Source organism: Bos taurus, chromosome 13 (genome assembly GCF_002263795.3).
Source record: "Bos taurus isolate L1 Dominette 01449 registration number 42190680 breed Hereford chromosome 13, ARS-UCD2.0, whole genome shotgun sequence".
NCBI lineage: Eukaryota > Metazoa > Chordata > Mammalia > Artiodactyla > Bovidae > Bos > Bos taurus.
Window position 1 is genome coordinate 45,130,890 of NC_037340.1, and position 17,411 is coordinate 45,148,300.

General features: G+C 48.9%; 1 protein-coding gene across 4 annotated transcripts in view; it reads right to left on the bottom strand.

Annotated features, from left to right (window-relative positions):
- PFKP (phosphofructokinase, platelet) overlaps nt 1-17,411 on the bottom strand; it is a 52,927-nt gene that overhangs the window by 23,015 nt on the left and 12,501 nt on the right. For all 4 annotated transcript variants that reach the window (NM_001193220.3, XM_059892487.1, XM_025000417.2 and 1 more), the window contains exons 3-4: nt 9,430-9,507; nt 1,124-1,313 (exon numbers count right to left, since the gene is read on the bottom strand). In NM_001193220.3, the coding sequence (NP_001180149.2) occupies nt 1,124-1,313; nt 9,430-9,507 (268 nt within the window). The remainder of the gene's footprint in view (nt 1-1,123; nt 1,314-9,429; nt 9,508-17,411) is intronic.

Sequence of the window (17,411 nt, forward strand, 5' to 3'; positions counted from 1 at the left end):
AGGAGCGCACAGAGACGGCGGGGAAAGATGTGACTTCTGTCTGACAGCGGCCTGGCTCTGACTGTGGCGGGTCACCACGCCAGAAGCCCGTCCTCCAGGATGTGGTACAACTGGTACCCTGACTCCTGACAGGCCTGTGGGGCCCTATTATTTCACAGATGTACTTGGCGCTCTCAGGAAAGACCACCGGGGTTGGTAGAGCTACTTAAATGGACCACAAAGGTCAAGGCAGGGGCAGCGATGCTCCCCCACCCAAGGCACCACCGTGCCCACCTGCCTCACACCAGACGTGGTGCAGAAGCATCACGAGGCCCCTGGTGCTGGCGTGAGAGCCACCCTCCATTCCCCAGACAGACTTCACGGAACGTGTGGGTCGTCTAGCGTGAGAGCCACCCTCCGTTCCCCAGACTTCACAGAACGTGTGAGTCGTCTGGCATGAGAGCCACCCTCCGTTCCCCAGACTTCACGGAACATGTGGGTCATCTGGCGTGAGAGCCACCCTCCATTCCCCTGACTTCACGGAACGTGTGGGTCGTCGCTCTAGTTCAAGCTTACGCCTTTCACAAGGTTGCTATTAATATTACTTCAGTTTGCTTCCACTGGTCATATTTTACATTAAATTGGAATTATATAAAACACATTTAAAAGATAAAAATCACAGGATATATAGGATTCTTAAAAATCCTTTCCTACACAGCTTTGGAGGTGATAAAGGACCAAGTCTCGTACCAGTGGCTGGAGGGACCCCAGGGGAGCTGGCAGGGGCAGCCGCAGGTGTCTGAGGGCTGGTGTGAGCGGGGCCACTCTCGTGGCCAGGTGGCTTCACCGTGAGCCCCTGACCCTCCTCTGTAAAGCGGGAATCGGCACAGAAGCTCCAGATGGTTATCCTGAGCGGGCACAAAACCACCAGGGTCAAAGTGGAGCCGTGCCTGGCACGTAGGATGTTGGAATAAATGTTATTCTTATAATCACTTTTGTTATTGTCTGAGCCACAAATCTGAGTCCTGCGGTGGCAGCTTTGAGGTCTGCAGCACCGCCAGCAACAAGCACGTGCAGACAGTTCATGGGGCAGGATGTCAGCAGTGGGAGCGCTGATGGGGAGGGGTGGGCGGCAGAGACGCACCGTCGCGGGCCAGCTCCTCCAGCAGCCCGCTCCACTCCGTCTGGAAGATGTGGGCCCCGGTGAGACTGCCGTCCCCGCCGATCACACACAGGCTGGTGATGCCCAGCTGAACCAAGTTACATGCGGCCTTCAGGCGGCCTTCCCGAGTACGGAAGTCCTGGCAGCGGGCACTGCCAATGATGGTCCCTCCCTGGAAGAGAAAACAACCTGTTTATCTGTCTCCTCCCAACTGTACAGACCCCTGAACACGTGCGTGCTGGGTATAAACACAGGACTTGGTGTAGATTTCCCACCTTTCATCTTTTCAGTTGACCAACCGTGGAAGTTTGGAGTCTTTCCATTTTTAGCTCCGAACTGGAATTAAATGGCTAAAGATGGAGGACCACTCCCACGGGGGACAGAGTGAGGCAGGGAAACAAGGATGCAGCCATGAGCTAAACGCACGGAGCAGAGAGAAGTCCACAAGAAGATGACGGCCATCCCGTGGGGGGCGGGGGGGACCCTGCACACTCTCTGAGCCTAAGGTGGGCCAGGGCCAGTCACAAGCCATGGCCAGAGAAACCCCGTGTCCAGCAGCCCTAGGTAACAAGGCTCCCCTTCTTAGTTGGGCTCACCACAAGTGCCAGAGAGATAGAAATCTGAGTTCTGGCCATTCCCCACAGGAGCAACCAAAAAATTACTGCTTAGGGACACTTAATATCCACAAAGAAGGACTGCTGTGCTCTAAGTAACACCTGCCCTCAAAAAATCCAGGGGTAACTGATCAAAAATAATTAAAAACAGGGCAAACTGTCAAGAAAAAAATATCAGCTACATACAGTTCCCAATGTTAAAGCACATGAGGAATGGCTCGATATGGGAAATTATCAGAGATGAGAAGATCAAAACGACAATGAGGTATCACCTCAGAGAAATGGAAAAGGACACTATTAAAAATCCGCAGAAGTACACTGTCGGATAAGAACAGCGGACCCTTCAATGATGCTGGTGGATGTAGCTGGTAACAGCAATATGGAAGTGCATTTAGAAGGCATTAATATAAACAAACAGAGCTGCCCTGTGATCTGGCTGTCCCACTCTTAAGAGCATATGAGGAAAAAACCAGACTTGGAGAAAACCATACACCCAGACAGGCACAGCAGCAGCTTTACAACAGTGAAGACAGGGAAGTAAACAAACTTCCATGAACGGATGAGGAGATAAAAACAAGTGATACATGTACATAACGGAACATGACTCAGCCATGAAAAAGAGCGAAAGCATGCCATCTGCAGGAGCACGTGCAATCTCAGGATCATCGTACTAAGTGAAGTGAGAATCAGAAAGACAAAACTCCAAGGTACCACGACCAAGTGGACTCTAAAACGGTGACAAATGAACTCCTTCAGAAAGCAGAACCAGCCTCACAGACGTATGGTTATCAAGAAGGAAAGGTGGTGGGCAGGGAGAAACTAGCAGGTGAATGTTATTTGATAAATAATGGTGTGTATGTATTAATCAAAAAAACCCAACTGTATAGTGCAGGAACCCTATAAAACACTCAGCAATAACTGATATGGGAAGAGAACCAGAAAAACATATATATATATATAAAACTAAGTACAAGTGAATCAAGTGGCTGTACATCTGAAAAAACCACACCACATGGTAAATCACCTATATACTCCCATTCAAACTAACAGTAAAAGAAGAAATAAATGCTGGCTCTGTCCCCCTCAGGCCTTGGTGACCCAGGCTGGGGTCACACCCCTGGAGTCCAAACACTTGGGTCCCCAGGCTGGACCGTCCTGGGCTGAGGGAGCGGGACAACATGCTGGCCCACAAGCCCTCCCCAATGGACCCTCTGCATGAGCTGCAGAGTCCAGGCCTCCTGCCCCCACAGGAAGGGGTGGGCTCAGGGTTGCAGGAGCTCTGGACAGTCCCCTGGGCTCCATGGCTCTGCTGGTGGGGTTCCCACCTCCAGCCTCCTTCTTGAGGGCCCCCCCGCAACCCACAGATGACAGAACCCTCTCCAGACTGCTGTTGCAGGAATGGGGAGGTTTTCAGGGGACAAAAGGTAAGGGGGAGAAGTGAGGAGACACAGCCTTGGCTGTTTCCTCTGACACATTCAACTCTAAACTGACCGGGTCAGCTTCCTGAGAAACCAGAGTTGGGCATGGAGAAATGCTGCCGCCTTGTGGCCCTTTTTGTAACAACACCTTGAAAATAGGCCCTGCTGCTGGGGCTGCTGCTAAGTCACTTCAGTCGTGTCCGACCCCGTGAGACCCCATAGATGGCAGCCCACCAGGCTCCCCCGTCCCTGGTATTCTCAAGGCAAGAACACTGGAGTGGGTTGCCATTTCCTTCTCTAATGCATAAAAGTGAAAAGTGAAAGTGAAGTTGCTCAGTCGTGTCCGACTCTTGGTGACCCCATGGACTGCAGCCCACCAGGCTCCTCTGCCCATGGGATTCTCCAGGCAAGAGTAGTGGAGTGGGGTGCCATTGCCTTCTCTGGAAAATAGGCCCTGCTGGGCTCTTAATGTTCTAGAGGCCTTGGGGCTGGAAAGAACACCTGCCCTCAACAAATGCCCTGGGTAAATTATCAGAAAAGATTTCACAACAGGGCTGGTTTTCAAGAAGCCAATGTCAAGAGGTAAACTGTGCTCACACAAATAAAAAGAGCATGGTAAGATTCCACCCCCCTCAGTTATCAACACAGAAATGCAACTGAAAACCACAATGAGGATTCACCTCACATCTGTCAGAAGGGCCATCACTAAAAAGATCTACAGAGAACAAATGCTGCAGAGGGCCTGGGGGAACGGAGAATCCACCTCCACTCTTCGTGGGGTGTAAACACGTGCAGCCTTTATGAGAACAGCATGTAGGTTCCTTAAGAAAACCTACAGGAGCCAGTAATCCCAGCCCTGGGCTTAGATACAAGAAATTGCCATGCAAAATGACACGTGCACCCTGTCTTCAGGGCAGCACTCTTTACAAGAGCCAAGACACTGAATCCACCAACAGGTCCAGCAACGGAAAAATGAAGTCTAAGTGCAACCTCTGCACCATAGAGTACGCTTAGTCATATAAATGAGGAAAATGCCATTAGCAGAAGCAAGAATCAACTGAGGGATGAGTACATGTACATATGTCCATGTGAGCTGATGTGACCCAGAGCAGGACAAGCATCCTGTCTTTTACAGGGGAAATGAATAAATCCACGCAAGAGCACTAACTTACACAGAAAGACAGCATTAGAAAACAGACTTATGGTTATTAATAAAAACCTAGGTGCAGGGATAAACTAGGAGGTTAAGATTCACACATACACATACTATGTATCAAATAGATGATCAAAGACGACCTACTGCAGAGCACAGGGAACTGTACTAAACACAATACAACCTACATGGGAAAAGAACCCCATAGAGAACAGACACAGGTCTGCTGCTGCTGCCGCTGCTGCTAAGGCGCTTCAGTCGTGTCCGACTCCGTGCAACCCCATAGACGGCAGGCCACCAGGCTCTACCATCCCTGGGATTCTCCAGGCAAGAACACTGGATTGAGTTGCCACTGCCTTCTCCAATGCATGAAAGTGAAAAGTGAAAGCTAAGTCACTCAGTCGCGTCCGACTCTTAGCGACCCCATGGACTGCAGCCCACCAGGCTCCTCCATCCATGGGATTCTCCAGGCAAGAGTACTAGACACAGGTCTATCTATGATTACTAAATGAAGGTCCTGTACCACCTAAAACCAACACTACATTGGAAATCAACCCTACTCTAACAGAATATAAAAATGAAGATACTGCCACCTGGTAACAACAACTTCAAAACCCGTGCAGATGGGCTCTTAGTGAGGCCTGAGGGGCTTGCCCAGTCCCCATCTCTCAGAGAGAGAGATGCTTCATCCAAATTATTTCACCTGATTAATGACTGTCATAACTTTATTGCTACTTCTGTCTCGGGTATTCCTTTGGAAAAGGTGCATGGATTTATTACATATTCTAATGTACTATTGATGATAAGATAAAGTCAAGCATGTATCTGCTGATACTTTTTAAGTTGACCTGTCTTTATACTTAGAAATGTCTGTTAATAGTAGGCTTCCCTGATGGCTCAGATGGTGAAGAATCTGCCTGCAAAGCAGGAGATCCACGTTGGATCCCTGGGTCGGGAAGATCCCCTGGAGAAGCAAATGGCAAGCCACTCAGTATTCTTGCCTTTAGAATTCCATGGACAGAGGAACCTGGCAGGCTACGGTCCATGGGCTTGCAAACAGTCAGACACCACTGAGTTACTTTTACCTCAAGGGGCTGTTAGTTAAAAAAAATACCACCTGCCCTCCACAAACGTCCTGGGGGTAGTCACCGAAATAGAATTCACACAGGGCAAACCTTCAAGACGCCAACCACAAGAGGTAAGGGCCACTCACACTGTTTAAAAAAAAAATCACAAGAAAAGATTTCAACATCGTTTAAAATTTTTGAGAAACGCACATCAAAATTACAACAAGGCATCACCTCACACGGGTCAGAATGGCCATTGGCAAAAAGCCTGCCAAGAAGAGCTGCTGCAGAAGGTGTGGAGGAAACAGAGCCCATCTACGAGGAAGCTGGGAACCTACACTGGGAAGCGCCAAAGGGCGGACAGTGTGCAGGTCCTTAAACAGTTACAAACAGGATGAAATGCGAGGATCCCTTAATGCTGCATGCGATAATTAACTTGGAATAGATGAAAGATCTAAATGTAAGGATCCGATAAGAAGTCTTGAGAAAAATACAGGCAGCACACACTTTGAAATTTATGGCAGCAAGTTCTTTATGGATCCACAACTCAGAATCATGAAAATAAAACAAAAATCAACATACAGGACCTAATTACCCTTCAAAGAGTTTGCACAGGAAGGAAACCATAAGAAAGACAACCATCAAACTGGGAAAAAAATATTTGCAAAAGGATATTACCCCCAAAGAATTTGTCTCCAGCACATACAAACAGTTGATGCAACTCAGTAACAACAAAAACAATATGCAAAGACAAATGGACCAAAGATCTAAAGGGACATTTCTGCCAAGAAGGCACACAGATGGCCATAAAGGCGGGGAAAAGACGGTCAGCATCACTGATTATTCGAGAAATGCAAGTCAAAAGTCCAATGAGGTATCACTTTACACCTGTCAGAACGGCTATCACAAAAAATCTGCAAAAGAGGGTGTGGATTAGGGAAACCCTTCTACACTGCTGGTGGGAAGGTAAATCAGTGCCTGTACTTCGGGGACCGCAGGGAAGGTCTTTAGAAAGCTGAGCACCGAAGTCCTTTGTGATCCAGCTTTCCCAGGCTGGGGCGAGATCCAGACCAAGGCACCTGGGCCCCAGTGATCATGGCAGCACTATGTACGACAGCCAAGTAAGGGAAGCAACCTAAGTGCCGAAGGACAGACGAACAGACACACGAGATGGGGTACAGATACAGAATGCAATGTACTCAGCCCCAAGGAAGAGATGAAATATTGCCACGCCCAGCCACGAGAAAGGAAGTAGAGCTGATCACACTAAGTGAAGTCACAGAGACAGGGAAAGTCATACGCCGTGTACACTCCCGGTTACATCAAAACTCAGACACAAGTGACTTCTTCACAAAACAGAAGCAGCCTCACAGACTTACAAAAGCAACCTATGGCTGCTAAAAGGAAAAGGTGCTGGCCAGGAAGAAGTTAGGTTGAGATCATTTTATAAATACTAGTGTGTTTATGTTAGTCAGCAAAAACCGACTGATCAGTACAAGTAACCCTACTCAACAGTCTGTAATAACAGACATGGGAAGAGACCCAGAATAATACGTACATAACTGTGTACAAGTGAATCAAGTTACTGTACACCTTAAAAAACAAGCCATACAACATTGTAGATCACCTATATACCCCCATTCAGAACAAACATTAACATGAAAAAAGGAAAAAAAAGAGAAACGCAGGCTCTGCCCCCTCAGGCCTTGGTGACCCGGGCTGGGGTCACACCCCTGGAGCCCGAGCACTTGGGTCCCCAGGCTGGACCGTCCTGGGCTGAGGGAGCGGGACGACATGACGACATGCTGGCCCATAAGCCCTCCCCAGTGGACACTCTGCACGAGCTGCAGTCTCAGATGCGGGGGGCGGTCCCTCCTGCAGAGTCCAGGCCTCCTGCCCCCACAGGAAGGGGCGGCCTCAGGGCTGCAGGTGCTCTGGACAGTCCCCTGGGCTCCATGGCTCTGCCGGTGGGGTTCCCACCTCCAGCCTCCTTCCTGAGGGCCCCCCCAACCCACGGATGACAGCACCCTCCCCAGACTGCTGTTGCAGGAATGGGGAGGTGTTCAGGGGACAAAGGGTAAGGGAGAGAAGTCAGGAGACACAGCCTTGGGTGTTTCCTCTGACATATTCACTCTAAGGGAAGGCCAGGAACAGGAGTTTCCCTAAGGTCAGCTTCCTGAGAAACCAGCGTTGGGCGTGGAGAAATGCTGCCGCCTTGTGACCGCTGTTTGTAACAACACCTTGAAAATAGGCACTGCTGGGGTCTCCATGTTCAAGAATCATCGAGGCTGGAAATGAGACCTGTGTTCAATATATTTCCTGGAGAAAATCATCAGAAAAGATCACAACAGGGCTGACTTCCAATAAGCCAATGCTGCTGCTGCTGATACGTTGCTTCAGTCATGTCCGACTCTGTGCAACGCCATAGACGGCAGCCCACCAGGCTCCCCCGTCCCTGGGATTCTCCAGGCAAGAACACTGGAGTGGGTTGCCATTTCCTTCTCCTGGAGAAGGAGAAGGAAGCCAATGATACTCACCAAATAAAAAGAGCATGGTAAGATACTCCACATCCGCAAATGGAAACTACAGTGAGGTGCCATTCACACCTTTCAGGACTGCCGGCACCAAAGAGATCTACAGAGAATAAGTGCTGCAGAGGGCCTGGGGGATGGGGGTCTGTCTACACTCCCGGTGGGGTGTAAGCGGGTGCAGCCACCGTGGAAAGCATTCTGGACGTTTCTGAAGAAATGAAAAACAGAGTTTCCGTGCGATAGGGCAATCCCACAACTAGGCGTTATTTGGGGAAAAGATATTAATTCACAAAGAGACACATGCCTGATTTTCATTGCAGCAACCTAAATGTCCATCTACAGAAGAATGGATAAAGATGTGGTACATATATACAATGGAATATAGTCAGCCATAAGCTGCAATGAAATAATGTGATCTGCAGACAAGTGGATGGACCTAGAGATTGTATTACAGAGTGAGGTCAGAAAGAGAAAAACAAATACAGTATTGCTTATACAAGGAATCTAGAAAAATGATACAGATGAACTTATTTGCAAGGCAGAAATAGGACAAGGTGTGGTGAACAAACTTATGATTACGGTGAGGGAGGGGGAGATGAACTGGGAGACTGGGATTGACACATATACGATACTGATACCATGTTTAAAGTAACTATTGAGAACCTACTGTATAACACAGAGAACTCTACTCAGTGCTCTTGGTGACCTGAATGAGAAGGAAACCCCAAAGAGAGGGGGTCCGTGTATACATACTATAACTGATTCACTTTGCACAGCAGAAGCACAACACTGTAGAACAACTGTGTGCCAATAAAAATTCTAAAAAACTCAAGACACAGATTAATATTAACACAAACATTTCAAAAGATCAAACCGCAAGTAAAACACTTGCCATGAAGCCCATTCTTTCCACATAATCTCTTTATTTCTTAAAAGACTTGGAGCCTTCACTGAGCTGCATTGTTCCTGGAATTTATTGGGCGTGACATATTCGGGCAGGCTTCTTTACAATTCCGTGTAAGAGCTGTTTCGCCTGCAGTCGGAATTACCTCATCGTTGCACATGCCAAAGAAGTCAGCCCTGAGTCAGGGGAGATGCTGTGTCCCCACTAAAGCCAAAGCCCTCAGAGGCTGCTGGTCAGGGGCCTTCCCAGGCCACGGTCACTGATGCCAAATGGCACCCCAAACCCAACAGGCAAAGAGATGCACCACTAAACACGCAGCACCAACAAACCAAAACTGTCTCAACACTGATCTGCTCTTAAAAAAAAAAAAAGATCCCCCATAAGTACCACTCGCCATCAAACACAACTTGTTCTTGTAAGAATAATTCCTCAGTGTGCAAAGCTTTTGTCAAAAAAAAATTAAATGGAAAATTAAGAACATATTCTTTCCATGATGCCAGGCAGCACATTCACCTGTTTTAAGTGCTCCTGGAACACAAGCAGGAGAGGTTTCAGACCAGAGGGAACTCAGAGAACCGAGCGGGACGAGCGCAGCACGTACCACTTGCAGGATGCTGGACACGCTCTCCCAGTCGGCTTCCACAATGTTGCTGCCACCGTCCACCATGCCCTGGTAGCCCTGAGGAGGAAAGGACAGCGTTAAGGCCAGGTTCAACTGAGTTGACACATTAACCGATCCATGAGTGATGTAAAACAGAAACGCCAGCGACAATGGAGCCGAGTCTCTAGGGGCCTGGAGCTCAGGAGACAGCGTGACCTGAGTTACAGGGGTGATGCTAATGCCCTTCCCAGGTGCAGAACTGTGAGACGGCCCCTCAAATGCTCTTCCCAGGTGCAGAACTGTGAGAGGGCCCCTCAAATGTCATCTCCAGTAACGAGGATGCTGCCCAGACTAATCCAGGCTGCTAATGCCCTTCCCAGGTGCAGAACTGTGAGAGGGCCCCTCAAATGTCATCTCCAGTAACGAGAATGCTGCCCAGACTAATCCAGGCTGCTGCAGAGACAGGGCATTCTGCCTGCTGTCCGCTGGCTCCCGAGACATTGAAAAGGGACGGAATGACCCCAACACCACTGGTGATTCCACACACACTTGCTGAGAACAGTGGTGTCGACCACACGGAGTACAGGAACACATCCGCTCGGTAACCCGGGAGGGCCTCCAGCCACCGGATAACCCGCAACTCTCCAGGCACGGGAACAGGGTCTGAAGGCACAGCTAATGCCACCCACCCCCATCCGCCTCACCTTGGGGCTGGTGCCAGCTCACGACCCCGAGGGAGGCCGCAAGCAGGTCTGGACAGCCATGAACGTTTGGCCGGAAGACCAGAGACAGTGACTTTTCAACTCTAAATGCAGCCCATTTTCCCCACAGAATATATAAGATCAACCACGATGGAAATGTTCACGTGCACCTCTGTCTACGTGACTCACTTTCCAGGGCATTTTACCCCTGAAAAGGAAAAGGTATTGGCTGTTTAGAAAAGTTTATAATAATTATTGTTGTGGATTTCTATCCCCTGGAGAAAGAATGGCAACCCACTCCAGTATCTGTGCTTGGAGAATTCCATGGACAGAGGAGCCTGTGGGCCACAGTCCATGGGGTCGCAAAGAGTCGGACACGACTGAGCGACTAACACTTTCATTTCATCATAGACAGTATAATTACACACATTATATATAGCACATTATACATCAATACTGTACATAAATACACATACACCTCCACGTATGTTTCTAGTCTAGGGTTACACACACGACGATGCTCCCTCGGCCTCAGGACAGGCTGGGTCAGGGGTACCCACAGCCCTGCCTTCACGCTGAAGAAGTGGCATTTCCTCCAGACACATCTCGGGCCAACTCCAAGGATCACTTTTATCTTTTTGTCCCCATCTCCCTTCTTTCTTTCTGGAAACCACAGAGGGTGTACATTTTTAGCCTGCTCCATTGAAAGCCCTGAGCCCAGGGCAGCTGTCACCCTGGAAGGCGAGGGTGATAAGCCTGAGTGTGATGTGATCCAGGCCTTCTCAAGGAGAGGGAGTGCTTATCAGAGGTGCTATTTCAGTTGTGTCCTGGTATGTCAGCTACCTGAGGCAGGCGCTGTCCTGCAGGGCACCCTGCTGCTCCAGGAGCAGATGAAAAACCAGGCCCTCTCCCCTTCTAAGGGACTCCAGGGAGCTTGTTTCCACAGAATATGAAAAACAGAGGACAGACAGGCAGCTAGCAGATGGTGGATAGATTACAGACGGCAGGTGACAGGCGAGCTAGGTAGGAGGTAATTGATAGGTGATAGATGGGAAAGGTCGGTAAAAGGCTATGGTTTGGTTTTTCCAGTAGTCATGTATGGATGTGAGAGCTGGACCACAAAGAAGGCTGAGTGCTGAAGAACTGATGCTTTCTAACTGTGGTGCTGGAGAAGACTCTTGAGAGTCCCCTGGACTGCAAGGAGATCTAACCAGTCAATCCTAAAGGAAATCAGTCCTGAATATTCATTGGAAGGACTGATGCTAAAGCTGAAGCTCCAACACTTTGGTAATGTGCTGCTGAAAACTACCCTGTTGGGAGTTGATGATTTCTGAGAATTTAAATACAGATTTAATTTTTAAAAAAATCTGCAAATCCTTCTGCTCCTAGAGTAAGAACATGGAAAACCGTTCTACAGACCATAACACTTATTCTGAGACGTAAAATGTTCTCCAGAAAGAGTCTGGTTATTTTGTGCAGCCTAGATACACACAAGAAAGAAAGTGACTAAGGAATAGGGGATGAGCTTGCAAGTGTTGCTCTCCAACCCTCTCACTGCGCCCATGGGCTGGGCCGTAGGAAGTGACTCACCCTGTTAACTGCAAACTTGTTAGGCCCGTGGAACATCTGAAGAAGAACTACCTACTGCGGTTTTAAATTGTCTTTTGCTAACATGGAAGATGTTACTGAGACAGGAGGACTAGTTTTACACAGACGTTACTCTAATTTATCAGTTCTGATGAGCTTTTTCAAGTCTCCTTACAACGTTGAATACTTATTCCAACGTAGCCAGAGCCCGAAATATTTTCTACAACTCTCTTTTGGAATCTGCCTTTCCGAGCCAGTTCTCTGACTCACACAAGAAAAACAAACTGTAAAACCTTTGAAGCTCGCTTAGTTTTGGACCAAAAGTAACACCATCTCGTTGGTGCTGGTCATAAGATGACCCAGGAGACCCTCAGCTGTCTGATCCAGTCCCACACCAATCACGTCCGAGGCTCTGAAGCCACCTTAACTCACTGTCAGATCAGTTTCAACAAAACAGGCACAGTCTGCAGGAGATGGTCCTACACATAGGAGTATTTGTAAGCATCTGTTAAATCTGTTCTCATAGTGTAAGAGCTGGTCACCTGGGTGGTTTTCTCTTAAAAGAAATCTCATGAGTGCTGTTTAAAGACCCGGAGCGAAATTCCAGTCTTGGGCTACCACAAAGTTGGCTTTTAAAAAAGTTATTTTTTGGTCATGCCTGTATGCTTGCCAGATTTTGGTTCTCTGACCAGGGCTTGAACCTGTGCCCCCTGCAGTGGAAGGGCAGAGTCCTAACCACTGGACTGCTAAGGAAGTCCCTAAAAGTGTATTTTTAATTTATCTTATTTTCTTGAAGGTATAATTTCTTTGGTGTGGGGATGGTATCACTTGTGTTTGCATAAGCCCAGACTCAAATTTTAGATATTTACTATCTAGAGTCTTTTGTGTATTGATTGCACCTTAATAAAACTTAAAAAAAAAAAAAAGAAAAGCTATTTGCAATAAGTATACAAATTGAAGACAAAGATGAAGGTGAAGGAAAGTTACTGGTATTTTAACTCTACCTGGTGGCAACTTGGCCTTCATTTTTCTGACTACTCTTAAAGAGAAGATGTCTAATAGTCCCTTCTATTTGTCAGTCACTCAGTTCAGTTGCTCAGTCATGTCCGACTCTTTGCGACCCCATGAATCACAGCACGCCAGGTCTCCCTGTCCATCACCAACTCCCAGAGTTCACCCAAACTCATGTCCATAGAGTCGGTGATGCCTTCCCACCATCCTCTGTCCTCCCCTTCTCCTCCTGCCCCCAATCCCTCCCAGCATCAGAGTCTTTTCCAATGAGTCAACTCTTCGCATGAAGTGGCCAAAGTACTGGAGTTTCAGCTTTAGCATCATTCCTTCCAAAGAAATCCCAGGGCTGATCGCCTTCAGAATGGACTGGTTGGATGTCCTTGCAGTCCAAGGGATTCTCAAGAGTCTTGTTAACACCACAGTTCAAAAGCATCAATTCTTCAGCGCTCAGCTTTCTTCACAGTCCAACTCTCACATCCATACATGACCACAGGAAAAACCATAGCCTTAACTAGACGGACCCTTTGTTGGCAAACTAATATCTCTGCTTTTCAATATGCTATCTAGGTTGGTCATAACTTTCCTCCCAAGGAGTAAGTGTCTTTTAATTTCATGGCTGCAGTCACCATCTGCAGTGATTTTGGAGCCCAAAAAAATAAAGTCTGACACTGTTTCCACTGTTTCCCCATCTATTTCCCATGAAGTGATGTAGTCCACTGAATTAGCTGATTTCTTTTATACATAAGATTTGAGACCAATTCTGCACTGAAGCCAGGTAAGATGCTCTGTTCTGTTCAGGCTAGGCTGCTTCTTTTCTAAAAGAAAAGTGTTGCGTGGGTCCTCATGTCTTCTCAACTTGGCAGTGCTTTTCCTAAATCCTAGATTCTTTGGGGAGCAACACAGTTTGAATGGCAAGCCTTTCAAGGACCAGAGGAAACAACTGCTAAAAAGCTTACCGGGCTTCAAAGTATTTCCTAGATACTGTAACCACCTACATTCAGAGGCTTCTCCAGGGGTCCCGAGCAAACACCCACGTTTGTTTCCCACAGAATGAAGCTTTCCCAAGTCAGTTCGTCGTTAATAAAGCTTTTCGTGTATAGCATTTGAAAGCCAGCACACAGGTCGGCTCTGAACTGCTCAAGAGCCAGCAAGTCCATGGTGCTGGACCAGCTGTGGGTGCCAAAGAGGTGGGCAGGGACAGCTCTCCACGCGGACGGCTTTAGAGGTACAGGAACGACGGTTCTATTCATCCACAGGAGAGTCAGTGCCGAACCTGAGACCACACACTCCCCACACCCAGGCCCGGGGCCTGAGAGGCCCCACCAGGTCCTAAAGGCACGGACACTCCAGTCCAGAGGACCAGCCATCACCCCTGCTTGCTGACTTCATGGCTTCAGGGAAAACGCCCTTGGCTTTGTCCTCGGTGAGATGTGATCAACTCCAAAATTCTCAGCAGCTTGGAACGCGACAGTCACGGCACAGCCCTGCACTTTGTGCTTTTGAAACCCGATAATAAACCAACATGATTTATTGAGCCCTCTGGCTCAATATTAGATTTCTAAGCCAAAGCTCGTAATACACAGTTCCTGGTAAACCAAAAGTCATGGCAGGATGAAGCCAGCCCTCTTATCTCAGTGACTTCCATGCTTAATTAGTGATATCAGTGGGTGGGGCGGAAGCAGCGGGAGACATGATCATTTTTGCAACTTGAGCACTAAAATGAGAGCTAGCCCTCGGTGGTCCGAGGCCGCGGGAGCGATGCCAACAGCGCTCAAGCCAGGTCATACACGAAGGATTCTGCTCGAGCCTGGCAGGGAGCAGCATGTGGTTACAGAGGTGCCCCTCGTGGCTCAGACGGTGAAGAATCTGCCTGCCGTTGCAGGACACCCGAGTTCGATCCCCAGGTCGGGAAGGTCCCCTGGAGGAGGGCATGGCTACCCACTCAGTACTCTTGCCTGGAGAATCCCAAGGACAGAGGAGCCTGGTGGGCTACGGTCCATGGGGTCACAAAGAGTCGGAGACGACCGAGCGACTAACCCTTTCACGCTCAGGGCTGTGATGGGTCATGACTCCAGGTGGACACAAGTCAGCCTCCTGCCGAAAAGGTGGGTTTCCAGCTGCATTCCCCAGGTCACCGGCCAGCTGGACCAACTGGCACGGGGCACGTTGGCCGAAGGGCCAGGCGGCACTGCCTCCCTCTCAGCCACCCAAAGAAGCTTCTGCCTTCCTCCCAGCACCACTGTGGCTGTTTTTAGTTAGTGGTTAAGGAGTTCTGTCTTTAAGGAAGTTAAAATGCAGAAACCGGAAGTGTAAAAACCTCAAGGAGACGAGACAGTGGGACTCTGGTCACCTCCTTGGCCTTCAGGGAACTGTTGAGGGGGCAGGCAGAGGCAGAGACCACGGATGAGAGAAAAGGACAGGCGTGTCCCCAAAGCTGAGCTTCTAACCTGCTCTCTGTGCGGGTGGCGGCGTCACCATCCGCCGTGCCCACATGGCCCGGGACCACGGGACACCATCACAGCCACCTGTGTCCCCCTCCCTCCAGCTTCGAATCCCCTTTGGGGTGAGCCCCCAGCTCAGAGCTCAGCCTGGGCTTCTGGGCAGGTCGGCCCACCCTGTCCCCCCTGGGATAGTAAGCTTTGTTGCTGTTTGGTCACAACGTGACAATTCTCACTTGAAAAACTGTGAAAGTGGACAGTTTCTCATATCCAAGAAGAAAATAAAGTGTCAAAGGGAGGCAAGGAAGGGAGACAAGGCTCCTCTAAAGCTTGTTCATGCTCCTACAACATCTGGCTGGGAAGCTCAGGCCCCAGGTGAGTGCAGTTCAGACTCCAAGCTGGTCTGAGGGGCCTCGAGCTCTGGTGAGAAAGTCATCACTGGACCTCCTCTGACGGCCGGCAAGACGAGAACATTAATTCCTGGTCTTGCTCCGATGTCACTGTTCTTTTCTAGTCCAAAATCCTGACTCACCTAATGCACTTAGAATGTATTGTCTGTAATAATAAGATTAGCCACTTTAAGTGAAGCTCCACTTTCAGCTTGTCTTCAATATGTGGAGGATGATGGGTGAACCCTGATATTCACAAATGCTGGGCTTGAGCAGGGCAAGCCGCTCAGAGTTCCTTTAAAGAGGAAGACTCTTGCGTTAGTCATAGTTAAAGAGCTATAACCAGAATGGTGACTTTTTTTAATCTTCGGTAAAGTGTTAGTCCCTCAGTCATGTCTGACTCCTTGTGACCTTGTATATAGCTCTCTAGGCTCCTCTGTCCATCTCCTCTGGGACTCTCCAGGCAAGAATACACGAGGGGATAGGCATTCCCTTCTTCAGGGGACCTTCCCGACCCAGGGATCAAACCCAGGTCTCCTGAATTGCAGGCTGATTCTTTACCATCTGAGCCACCAGGAAATCTTTGGGAAAAGTGAAAGTCACTCAGTCGAGTCTGACTCTTTGCAACACCTTGGACTATACAGTCCATGGAATTCTCCAGGCCAGAATACTGCAATGGGTTCCCTTCTCCAGGGGATATTCTCAACCCAGGGATCGAACCTAGGTCTCCCACATTGCAGGTGGATTCTTTACCAGCTGAGCCACAAGGGAAGCCCAAGAATACTGGAATGGGTAGCCTATCCCTTCTCCAGCAGGTCTTCCTGACCCAGGAATCGAACCAGGGTCTCCTGCATCGCAGGCGAATTCTTTACCAACTGAGCTATCAGGGAAGCCATCTTCGAGAAAACGAGCATCTTGTTTTGAGCTCATATATTAAATGAAACACAACTAGACCATTTCCACAGCCAAAACCAGAGCAGCAGGCAACATACGGACTCTCCCTGCTCCACTTCTTATCCATCTGGACCTGGGACGGTCCACCCTGAGCACCTCACTGCCTCCAAGAAGCTGAAGGCACCTGTATGTTTCTAAGGAAAAGTCCTATCTTAAGAAGGAAAACACGCAAACAAATCTACAGCGGGCTAGGTGGAGAGAATGAGTTAATCCACACCCCGCCCCATCCCTCCCAGAAAGCGCTCAAGGGCTGGCATGCACCACACGTAGACACATCTCAGACTTATAGCAAGCTCGGTGGCAGCCAGACAGAACATGTCCATGCCAGACCCTCAGCAGAAATACCAGTGTTTTCTGGTCAATACACTTCCCACATGCTTTCTGCCCAAGAAAAAGCCAAAGCACCTTCATTTCAATAATTGATGTGGACCTGTTTAACTGTTTTGATGTTGGCAACCACCAAAGTTCCAGCTAAACTTAGAAACTCAACTAGGGATGGAAAAATATGTTGGATAAGTTACCAAATGATGCTTTAAAAAACAAACTCATTCTCTAAATTTGAGCCCCATTGGGTACAGGACGGTGGTCCCCAACCAGGGCACAACTGCTGACTTCTGGAGACATTTCTGGCTATCACTGCTGTGGACTGGGGGTGGTCCTGGCTTCCAGGGGGCTAAGGCAGGGATGCTCTAACCACCATACACAGCCCAGCCATGCTCCCCACACCTGGATCCTGCAGGTGCCCACAGTACTACAGCCAGGAAGGAAGCCATGTCTGTCAGGACATGACCCAGACAGTGGATGTCCACAGTCCTGAGACGGTCCATGAGGTGAGTCACCCGAGCCCCCAATTCTGCACCGGCCACAACCAGCAGAGTCAGTGGCACCTGGAACATGATGAC